The 12,022-nt window shown below is 44.0% G+C and overlaps 1 protein-coding gene across 1 annotated transcript in view; it reads left to right on the top strand.

Annotated features, from left to right (window-relative positions):
- The window catches only part of CNOT6L (CCR4-NOT transcription complex subunit 6 like), a 47,067-nt gene extending 35,045 nt beyond the window's left edge, over positions 1 to 12,022 (top strand). The window contains exons 9-12 of the mRNA XM_056855255.1: positions 594 to 745; positions 8,107 to 8,334; positions 10,874 to 11,076; positions 11,783 to 12,022. Coding sequence (XP_056711233.1) covers positions 594 to 745; positions 8,107 to 8,334; positions 10,874 to 11,076; positions 11,783 to 11,995 — 796 coding nt within the window. The 3' untranslated portion in view covers positions 11,996 to 12,022. The remainder of the gene's footprint in view (positions 1 to 593; positions 746 to 8,106; positions 8,335 to 10,873; positions 11,077 to 11,782) is intronic.

Here is a 12,022-nt window from a genome sequence, read left to right as displayed (position 1 = left end):
TTTGGTTTGCTGCACAGTTTCCTGCTCCGAATTTTCAAACATCATATGCATGAGGGATCCCCCCCCCCCAATTCCAGGAGTACCTTGTGATTAATTAGGCATCCCCAGTGAATCACAGAGCTTCTGAGTCCCTCCCCCTGAAAATGCAGCCTTGTTGCACTTTACTTGGAGGGGGCGGGTCAGCTCTTAAAGGGACTGCTTGTGCTTTTGCTGGGTATTCCTCCCCACCTTTCTTCAAGAGCTCCCTGCCAGCCCAGGAGCTGCCTTCCAACCTCTGCAGCCTCTCTTCAGTGTCTTCCTGCACATTTCATGAAGGTTTAACTCCCTCTTTCCTGCTTTGCTTTGAGTGAAGGGGTTGGATGGGAGGGACAGACACGTGGGAGGGAGAAGCCAAAATGCATGAAATTAGGGGGAATTTGCATCGCTCTTGCCTCGAAGCAGGCAAGAGGGAGAGGCTAGAGCAAAGTCATGTCTGAAGGTTGGTAAAATCATGAACAATGCAAAAAAAGCCTTGAAGCAGTCCAGCAGGGACTGCAAAGTAAATACCCCCTGCATAAACGGCTGAAGGAAAAACAGTGGTGTCTGTGTTTCAGGTTCACATTGGTGCAGAAGCACACGGTCGAGTTCAACCAAGTGGCGATGGCCAACTCGGAAGGATCAGAAGCTATGTTGAACAGAGTGATGACGAAGGACAATATTGGTGTCGCCGTGGTGTTAGAGGTGCACAAAGAACTGTTTGGAGTTGGTAGGTGTCAAGTCACTCTGCGCCATGGGGCTCTTCCTTTAATGGTTTACACGAGTAAAATGTATGACCCACCCAAAAACAGCATTTAAAACGTATACGTAAAATATGTTAAAAGGTAAAGTCCCCTTGTATGAGCCAGCAACTTCTTGTCCGGGTTTGGAATGCTGATAACAGCCCTTCCAAACTCCCCCTGGGCAAGGTACAGTTCGTCTGACTACAAGGTTGAAGGCTCTTCTTTGTCCAAACCTTATTTCATCGGCCTTTGGTTCTCCCCCGGGAAAGTCGCACCACAACATGCACGGCTTCTCTCGTTAATTTTATAAAACAAGGTTTATTTTCAAGAAGATAAAAGCAACGTTCTCCATTCAAAACAAGCAAAAGAAAATAATTCCAGAGACTAGTAAAGACTGTCGAAAGAGAAAGAAAAAAGATTTTTTCCAAGCCGAGACAAGTGCCTTAAAAAACCTCCCCCACCAATCAAGGTTAAACACTTAATCACCCTCTAGCAAGTAACGTTCTTAAAGTCATATACCTGTTACTTCCATACACCCCCCCACGCAGAAAGCAGATATCTACCAGGTATCTACTTTCCTGCGATAAAACAACAGCTGTAAAACATTTAAGGAGCTTTCTGTAATCATAACTTCTGAAATGTGAAGTAACAGGGTTGCATCAATGTTGATCCTGCGGGATTGAATACAAAGATACAATTCACAAAAATTCATCACAAAATAACAGTATGAATAAACTTCTTATGAATCAATATAACACCTCGACAGAGAATCTGCCAAAATATTATCTTGCCCTCTAATATGAGTAACTTCAAAAGATAGATCTTGCAGGGACAAAGCCCATCTCAGAATTCTAGAGTTTGTCTCTTTCATCCTATGAATAAATGTTATCGGGCTATGGTCTGTCTCAAGGTAGAAATGTGTCCCTCTTAGATAGGTTTTTAACTTATTCAATCCCCAGACCACCCCCAAAGCCTCTTGCTCTATAACACTGTACTTCTTCTCCCTAGGAAGCAGTTTGCGGCTCAAATATACCACAGGGTGTAGACAACCATCTGCGTCCTTTTGCATCAGAACGGCTCCTATGCCAGTTCGACTTGCGTCAGTCCTGACAAGGAAAGGTTTAGTATAATCAGGTGGCTTAAGAATTGGGGCCTGAGCAAGTTTTTCTTTAAGAAGCTCAAAGGCCCTCTGACACTCCGATGACCATGGCACTTTGACAGGAACATTTTTCTTACACAAATCAGTTAAAACTGATGCCAGACCACTAAAATTAGGAATAAACCTCCTATAAAATCCACAGGCTCCTAAAAAACTCAAAATTTGTTTTTTCGTCCCAGGAATAGGCCAGTTAACAATTGCATCCACCTTTATGGCTTGAGGTGAAATTCTCCCACCCCCAATCTGATGACCCAAATACACAACAGAAGAATTAGCAACTTGGCATTTAGATGGCTTAATGGTCAGGCCAGCATGTTGAATTCTGTGAAGCACAGTTCTCAAGTGTTGCAGATGTTCTTGCCAGCTTGAACTGATCACTGCAATATCATCTTGATATGCCACTGCATAGCTCAGTCCAAGAAGTATTTTATCCATTAGCCTCTGAAAAACCTTACTAGCTGAGTTTATACCAAATGGAAGTACCTTAAAACAATACTGTCCCATGAAACTGGAGAACGATGTTCTCTCCTTAGCTCTCTCTGTGAGTGGTACCTGCCAGTATCCAGAGGTAAGATCAAAGGTAGTGATGTATTTTGCACCTGCCAATCTCTCTATCACCTCTTCAATATAGGGTGAAGGATATTGATCCACTTTAGTTAACTTATTCAACTTTCTAAAGTCCACACAAAGACGATATTGAGTTGGATCATCTTCATTTAACTTCTTTTTGGTGACAACAACTAGGTTACTAGACCATTCAGAGGTACATGGCTCTATCACCCCCATTTGCAACATTTTTTCAATTTCTGACTTAATTACTTCCCTCATAGGCCCACGCACAAGATAAGGATTAGATCTAACAGGCAGATGGTCTCCTGTATCTATATCATGAACAACTAAATCAGTTCTCCCCGGGCGGTTAGTAAACAGTTCTTTAAAATTTCAACAGATCCACTACTTGTTTATGCTGCTGATGTGATAAAGCATCACTAACAGGAATCTCATACACTCCAGTCGGCATTTCAGCCTCTGAAAGCAAGTCTGGAACATCGAAGTCCTCCTCTGGCCAAACGTCAATTGACATTTGCTGAATCTGACGGGTGACAAACTTTTTCAAACGATTAATATGTACAAAGAGGAGACCCCTCTCGGGATCTGTAATCTCATAATTTCCATTTCCACAGTCCCGCACAACCTTAAAAGGTCCAGTCCAATGTAGTTCTAACTTCCCCACACTTTCAGGGCTTAAAAGCAGAGCCCAGTCTCCTACTTGCAGAGCCCTAGGCTTAGCTGTTTTATCAAAATATACCTTTTGTTTCTCTCTAGCCTCTGTGAGAGTTTGATGGGCAATCTGGCGTGTTTTTTGTAGGGTCTGTTGTAATTTATTAAAGTACTCTGCCACAGACTGTGATGCTTCAGGGACCCAAACTCCTTCCCAACTCGCTTTCAGTAGTTCCAAAACACCAGGTAACTTCCTTCCAAACACCAATTCATTGGGTGTATAGCCCCCAAGAGATGGGTGCACTGCATCCCGATATGCACTAACCAGAAATGGAACCGCCTCATCCCAGTTGCCATGATGTTCTAGGCAAAAGGCTTTTAGCATAAGTGTCAAGGTCCCTCCCCACTTTTCTATCTGTCCATGAGATTGTGGGTGATAAACTGCACTAAGCTGTTGAGTCACTCCTGCCAACTCATAAAGCTTCTGCATTAGATTACTTACAAACACAGATGATCTATCACTAATGATGACCCTTGGAAAACCAAAGTTGGCAAAGAATTCTAACAACGTCCTGGCAACACTCGTTGCAGTAACAACCCTTAAAGGAATAGCTGCAGGGAAGCAGGTTGCCCGATCTATAATAACAAGAATGAACTTCTTCCCTGATCTAGTAGGGGGAAAAGGTCCTTGGACATCAATCTGTATTTCTGAAAATGGCACTTGTACGATCGGGATCTTTCCCAACGGCGTCTTTATATGGTCGGAGGAGTATCCTACCTTTTGGCATGTTTCACATGAATTTACATACTCTTTAGTATCCTTGCTTATTCCAGGCCAATAGAATGCTGAAGTGACCTTAGCAAGAGTCCTCTTAAATCCAAAATGCCCAGACAATGGTAGGTCATGGGCAAGTCTTAAGACTTCTCTTCTAAAGGGCTCAGGAACTATTAATTGCTTTTGTGACTGTAACAATGATCTATTCCTTTTAGGTATAAACTCTCTATAAAGAAGATCATTGTGCCAAAATATCTTACTGTCTCCAGGTTTATCCAGTGGCAAATTAACTTTCTCAGCAGTTTCACGACATTGTTGTAGATCTAAAGATGTCTTTAGCAAATTCCTAAAGACTTGTGAATCAAATTCCGCAGATTGAGCCATGCTTTCAGTCTCAAACGGAGACTGGTCACTTTGATCTAACTGCTGTAAAGCTTGCTCCCTCACTCCCTGTTCTCCTGCCTTCTCCTGCTGAGTATATAGTAGCGGGCTCTCCTCATTCTGACTTGGACCTTGCATCTCAACAACCCTAGCCTTGCTTCTAGTAACCACTGGGAACTGCCTAATGCATTCCCCTGCTTTTAACATTTTAAAATGGACATCCATCCCTAGCAAAAAGGCAGGATCATCTCCTTGATGAACCAGCAATGGAATATCATCAGTCCAGTCCCCTACCGTGACCTTAGCATAAGTAACAAGCTGCTCTTTAGGCTGGGCATCATAAGTTCGAATTTCTACCTTCCCATCTGGTTTTAGCCCTAAATCATGAAATGTGGTTTCACAAATAGATGACATATCAGCTCCACTGTCCCAAGTTGCTCTAAGGAGAGCCTTCTCTTGTACCTCTACATAGACTGTTCTCTTTTTAGAGCACCATTCAGCTTGTTCTTGGCTGATATAGCATGAAATGGGTTTTTTAGGGACAGTAGACAAATCAATGCGGTTCACCTCAATTCTATCTTCTGATAGTTGGACTGTACCCTGGGACTGGTTTTGCTGTTCTCTTCCTAATTGCACTTCTCTAGCAGGCCAGTCACTACTTCCCCCAGGTCTTTGCTTACATATCATCTGGGTTTGAAGTGCTTCTCCTAAGGGGGCTGTTGCAAGACTCTCTTGATGTTCTGTCTCCCTTTGCTTTTCTTGATGTTGGTCTTGATTTGCCAGTTGTGTCAGTGGCTGACTTGCAATTCGATGGATCCTTGGTTGCTGCGAAGCACCCTTTTTCACCAATAAAGGGCATCGAGCTCGAATATGTCCCCCTTGCTTACAGTGATAACAAACTCCCACTGTTGGCATAAGGCTGATGTGTTCCTTCTGTTCCTGACCCAAAGCCTCTGCTTGTGCTAAAAAGCGTTGTCTGGGAATTGGAGCTGATGGTCTTTGCTGGTACTCTTTAGTTCTTGTCTGTCGTGGGGGCAGGGGTGGCCAATCCCTCTCAGACCTAATAAACCCAAAGCGCTTGGACTGTAAAGGTTGACTTGCAGCAGCAACTTCATCTAACACCTCTGCAAGTATTTGTGTATTCATAGGTCTCTGGACCCGAGCTAAAACTGCATGCTCTTGAGGAATGGCTTGAAAAATTTGTTCTCGTACTATCAACTCCAGCAGATCTTGAAATGTGTGTGCCTGTGCACTTTCTGCCCACCTTACACACATTCTGTGAACTCTGCTCACAAATGCACTGTAAGACTCTTCTGGTCTCAGGTTGGCAGCACAAAAGCGTCTTCTCAGTTGTTCTGTAGAGAGCCCAAATTGCTGGAGGGCCAAATTCCTAAAATACTGGTAATCTCTTGCTTGATCTGGGGCTAGTTGAGCTAACAACTCAGCAACTTCTCCATGCACACAGCGCCTAAGTACTCCCATATACTCTCTCTCAGGGAGACCATAGTCTTTTGCTGTTACTTCAAACAGGGCAAAAAAAGCTGAAATATCTTCACCTGACCTCAGCTCTGGGAACTTTAGATGGGACCATCTATCATCCTGGTTCTGGATGAGATGGGTCTGGAGCATATTCATCTGTTGTCCATTTTGCCCAAGCAACTGAGCTAGCAAAGTACATAGCTGATCCATTGGTGCTGCTGGTGGCACTGCTGGAGAATGTGGGCCCTGAGGGACTGCAGATGACATTGGGTTAACTCCATTACCTGCTGGCTGTGCACTATCTGAAGACTGTAGTTGTTTAAGTGAGGTGCCCACGTAATCTTCCTTTATTTTATTTCGTGTTGCACTCTGCCATAAACATGGGTCTGTTTCCAAATACAGCTCCCGTCTCTGGGAAACACTTGGCAATTTTCTATAGTCCAACATACTCATTCCTAGGCCCTGCATATCATCTTCAATGCTGAATTGTGGCTTCAAGGGTGATTCAGGAAAAAATTCTTTAATACAGCTAGACAGCCCAATAGTCTCTGTTTTATAAATCACTTGGTCAGACGGGCTGCCAGATAGCGAACCCCCTTGACCCAAACTCATGTTAACTTTACTAGGAAGACAAGTAAAAACAAAAAACAAACTTGCTTTGCTTGTTAATCCTCAGAGCTACTCACAGCTGCTGCGGTACGTACACATCCAGGGTCTCCTTCGCTGCCACCATGTATGAGCCAGCAACTTCTTGTCCGGGTTTGGAATGCTGATAACAGCCCTTCCAAACTCCCCCTGGGCAAGGTACAGTTCGTCTGACTACAAGGTTGAAGGCTCTTCTTTGTCCAAACCTTATTTCATCGGCCTTTGGTTCTCCCCCGGGAAAGTCGCACCACAACATGCACGGCTTCTCTCATTAATTTTATAAAACAAGGTTTATTTTCAAGAAGATAAAAGCAACGTTCTCCATTCAAAACAAGCAAAATAAAATAATTCCAGAGACTAGTAAAGACTGTCGAAAGAGAAAGAAAAAAGGTTTTTTCCAAGCCGAGACAAGTGCCTTAAAAAACCTCCCCCACCAATCAAGGTTAAACACTTAATCACCCTCTAGCAAGTAACGTTCTTAAAGTCATATACCTGTTACTTCCATACACCCCTGTGCAAGCGCCTGGTCATTCCTGACCCATGGGGTGACGTCTCATCCCGACGTTTCCTAGGCAGACTTTGTTTATGGGGTGGTTTGCCACTGCCTTCCCCAGTCATCTTCCCTTTACCCCCAGCAAGCTGGGTATTCATTTTACCGACCTCGGAAAGATGGAAGGCTGAGTCAACCTTGAGCCGGCTACCTGAAACCAACTTCCGTTGGGATCGAACTCGGGTCGTGAGCAGAGCTTGGACTGCAGTACTGCAGCTACCACTCTGCGCCACCAGGCTCCTAAAATATTTTACAGTGCAGTAAAAACATAGATGTTCAAACACAATGCGATCGGGAAGGAGAGCAATATAAGAATTTTACTGGGGGGAATGCCAAATAAAACAAAAGGCTTCACCCAGTGGTGGAAGACAGTGACAGAGGGAGACAGACAAATCTTCCTGGGGAAGGGGGGTTCCAAAGTTTCAGCACCCACAAACAAGAAGGCCCTTTCTCAGGTTGCCACCCATCTAGTTTCAGATGGCAGGGCCCCCCGGAGCAAGGCTTCCAAAGATGACTGCAGTGGATGGGGTAGGTTCATATGGGAGAAAGCAAGGTGTGTTTGCGCAAGCCCTATAGGGCCTTAATAGTCAATACCAGCACCTTGAATTGAGCCTGAAAGCAAATCGGGAGCAAATGTAGCTGGAGCAAACCTGGAGAGATGTGATCCCTGCGACCCACTCCAGTCAACATTCTGGCTGTAGCTTCCAGACAATCTTCAAGGGCACCCCTACACAGAGCACTTTGCAGTAATCTAATCTGGATGTTATCAGGGCGTGCACCATAGTAATCATATTATCTCCTCTGGAAGCATGCATGCCATCACTAAAATGGCAAGCTGTCTCTAAGGTCATATAGCGATGGCATTTTTATGAAACGGCATGTCTGTAGGTTGTCCACTTCCTGTAATTTCAGCTTCAAACCACCACTGCTGTGGACATTGGATCTGTCCCAGGGATGTGACTCCAGGCTCATGAAGGTGCTGGTTCATACAAACTGTGCTGCCATGCGGCCCCAAACAGGCTGTGAGGGCTGGCGATGCCTATCCAGGAAGGGTTAATTTGTCTTTCTGATGTTTCTGTGTCTGGCGGGGAGACGAGTTAACTTCGGGATTTCAACAGTTGCACCTTTTGCCCTTCAGGTATGAAGCCGCTCCATACAGTGGACAACCAGCTGCTTATTATAGCAAACGCCCATATGCATTGGGACCCTGAATACTCAGATGTAAAACTTGTCCAGACCATGATGTTTGTCTCTGAATTGAAAAGTATCCTTGAGAAGGCCTCCGGCAGGCCTGGGAGCCCGTCAGCAGACTTGAGCTCCATCCCTCTGGTGCTGTGTGCAGATCTGAACTCGCTGCCTGATTCAGGTAATGGGTGCTTTGACTTTAAATTTGGTGCGCTGATTTTCTTTGTTAGAAATAAAATCTTTTTGGATGTTCTTCCCACCAAGGTTTTAGATAGTGGGAAATGTTCTCTTTATGTGGTTTACGTTACAAAGGAAAGTTCAAGATAGCGTGTGACCTTTTAATAATTTTGACTGTGTACATTGGAGCAGCTTGAATAGCCTTGACTAGCTTGATCTGGTCAGGGTTTGGAAGCTAAGTAGGGTCAGCCCTGGTTAGTACTTGGATGGGAGACCACCAAGGGTCACCAGGGCTGCTACGCAGAGGAAGGCATCAGCAGATCACTTCTGAATGTTTCTTGCCCTGGTAACCCCATGTGGGGTTGCCTTGAATTGGTTATACCTTGACGGCAATTAATTATAATAAATTTGTCAGCAGGGAGGTTAGAAGGGGTAAGAGCACCTTAAGGAAGTGGATGTGTTCATGGAGGAGAGGGGTATTCATGGCAACTAGTCAAAATGGATGCTAGTCATGATGCATACCTATTCTCTCCAGGATCAGAGGAGCATGCCTATTCTATTAGGTGCTGTAGGACACAGGCAGGATGGTGCTGCTGCAGTCGTCTAGTTTGTGGGCTTCCTAGAGGCCCCTGGTTGGCCACTGTGTGAACAGACTGCTGGACTTGATGGGCCTTGGTCTGAGCCAGCATGGCCTTTCTTATGTTCTTATGAAGCACACACACACACACACACACCCCGCTTCAGCTGTTTCTGTAGATGATGGAGCAGCTGTTAATGAATTTGTGCAACCCTAAGGAGAAAAACTCAGTACACAGCCACTAATATCACTTTAAGTGTAGTTTTTTCAAAATATTTTCTTTATCTTGCACTTAGCTTATCATAAACACGTGTACAACAACACAGTTATAAGTTCTGAATATACTCCAGATTTACCGTGAAGCTTCACTGCATAATATAACTAATCAAGGTAAATCTGGAGTATATTCAGAACTTATAACTTTGTTGTTGTACACGTGTTTATGATAAGCTAAGTGCAAGATAAAGAAAATATTTTGAAAAAAACTACACTTAAAGTGATATTAGTGGCTGTGTACTGAGTTTTTCTCCTTAGGGTTGCACAAGTATAGATCAGAACACCTACTTTTTCATAGTTAATGAATTTGTGGCAACTATGTTCTTCTATCTGAAAGGGGAATTTCTTGCAGGATGACTAGAATTCCTTGTTGTCAGTAAAATGGGCTTCTTTGGCACAAGTTTTGGACAGAGTTGGATGCTACGCTGTCCAGAAAAGGATTCTAGAAGTGCAGAGAGAATCACAGGTTTGCAGTGCTGGTCTTGAGATTAAGATTGTATTTCTTGAGATCTGTTAGGGAACTAACTAAGCCCTTGGAGAAATTAGGATAAATTATCTCAGCAGCTTTTCTCTTCTGAAAGAGTGCAGTGAAGTGTAGGTTAGGCTGAGAAATGTGTGAGTGACCCAGTGTGTTTCCATGGCAGAACAGGGTTTTGAACCTGCGTCCCTCTTCTCCTAGTGCTGAGAAATTAGTATTTTTGTTAAAAGACACTGATGGGTTTGTTTCTTATAGGACTTCCCTGTATGCTCTGGCGGCAATGAAAATAAGGTCCGATATGGTTGCTAAGAGAGCTGAACCTTCGGGTTGATTTTAATGGTTCCTAGGTCCCATTGGCCGATTGGGACACCACCACAAATTTTAGTTATTTCTCTGAATGCATTGATTTTAGCATCGTTTTATTATATATATTTTAGCATAGTTTTATTATATTTATTCCAGAATTTTATTAACCCCATATTTTCTTTATTATGTATCTGTGGTATCCTTGATCATGTTTGTAATGGCCTATGCCTAAATGCAAATAAAACCATTCAACCTGAGTCCCGTCGATCCAAGTCTGAAATGTTAACCCCTATTCAACAATGGTTTTTTTCTGATATCTGTTTCCTGTGGAGATGGAGATATGAGTAAAACTGAAATACTCTTGCATATTTGGTGATTATGTATGGTTCCATAGATGTCAAATTTAGATGATTTCTTGGGAACAGGGTGCGTAACACATAGGGAGAAATTTAACATTGTCCATCTCAACAGTTGCATATCATTCTACTTGTTGCCTAGTCTGATTCTCTGAACTTAGACCCCTTTCAAACTGTTGGTGTCCCGGGGCTCAGCCATTTTTTAAAATGAAAACTGCTTCCCCCCTTTACCCCCCCAGTTTTTCCTTGCTTTGTTAAATTGCTGCAGCATGCTGTTTAAAATGTCTGAGAAAACTTGAGTTTCTCTTCACCTAAACGTGTGCACACAGTCTGGACTGGCTCACAATAAACAAACGGAACTGCATTATAAAGAGCTGGACCATTGGTCTGTCTTTCTCTGTATTTTCTGCCTTCGAGTAGTTCTGCATGATCCCAAGCCAAGGTGTTTCCCAAGCCCCTGTTCGCTGAGATGCTTTACCTAGGGAATGCTGTAGATTGAACTTGGGACCTCGCCCATTGATTGGCCTTTTCTTCTTTAAAAAAACAACAGGTGTGGTGGAATATTTAAGCAACGGAATAGTAGCTGACAACCACAAAGACTTCAAGGAGCTGCGGTACAACGAGTGTCTCATGAACTTCAGTGGTAACGGGAAGAACGGGGCTTCGGAAGGGAGGATCACGCATGCCTTCCAGCTCAAGAGCGCCTATGAAAACAACTTGATGCCTTATACAAATTACACCTTTGATTTCAAAGTAAGTTACCGGTTTGGAGGAGGCGGTCCCAATCTGCCTGTTTAGCTGAAATAAAGTTTTGGACTATATAGACCTCTAATAAACAATTTAGTAGGGTTATAGAAGTGGAAAATGGTACCCCAAAAAAAAAACCGTCTCAGGCATAAACAAACCACATACACTTCCCCTTTTATAAGTAACTGCGAGGGTAGATGGGACCTCAGGGCCATCTGCTTCTTGCTGTGTTTCTACAAGAGGTACAAATGCAGGTGGGATATAAATAAAAAATAAGATAAATATTCTGTAGGGAGAAGAAGAGTTGGTTTTTATATGCTGACTTTCTCTACCACTTAAGGAAGAATCAAACTGGCTTACAATCGCCTTCCCCTCCCCACAGCAGGCACCCTTTAAGATAGGTGGGGCTAAGAGAACTGACTAGCCCAAGGTCACCCAGCTGGCTTCATGTGTAGGAGTGGGGAAACAAATCCAGTTCACCAGATTAGTCTCTGCCGCTCATGTGGAGGAGTGGGGAATCAAACCTGGTTCTCCAGGTCAGATTCCACTACTCAAAACCACCGCTCTTAACCACTACACCATGCTGGAGTTAGACTAGATGGCCTTAAAGACCTCTTCAGATTCCAGGACTGTCTAACCCTATGGTTTTTGGTGGACCAATTTGCTGCCTTGCTTTTTATCTTAAACCGGTCCCTGTCTTTCCTTTCTCTAGGGTGTGATCGACTACATTTTTTATTCCAATACTCACATGAACGTGCTCGGCGTCCTGGGGCCGCTGGACCCTCAGTGGCTGGTGGAGAACAACATCAGCGGGTGCCCGCACCCCCACATCCCTTCCGACCACTTCTCACTGTTGACGCAGCTTGAGCTCCACCCTCCCTTCCTGCCTCCAATCAACGGCATCCACTTGCCTACCAGGAGGTAGTGGAGCCCCCCCCCCCACCTTTGGAGG

This window comes from Euleptes europaea, chromosome 9, assembly GCF_029931775.1.
Source record: "Euleptes europaea isolate rEulEur1 chromosome 9, rEulEur1.hap1, whole genome shotgun sequence".
In the NCBI taxonomy this organism is placed as follows: Eukaryota; Metazoa; Chordata; class Lepidosauria; order Squamata; family Sphaerodactylidae; genus Euleptes; species Euleptes europaea.
The sequence above is the reverse complement of the archived record's forward strand: the minus strand, read 5'-3'. Positions and strand labels throughout refer to the sequence as shown.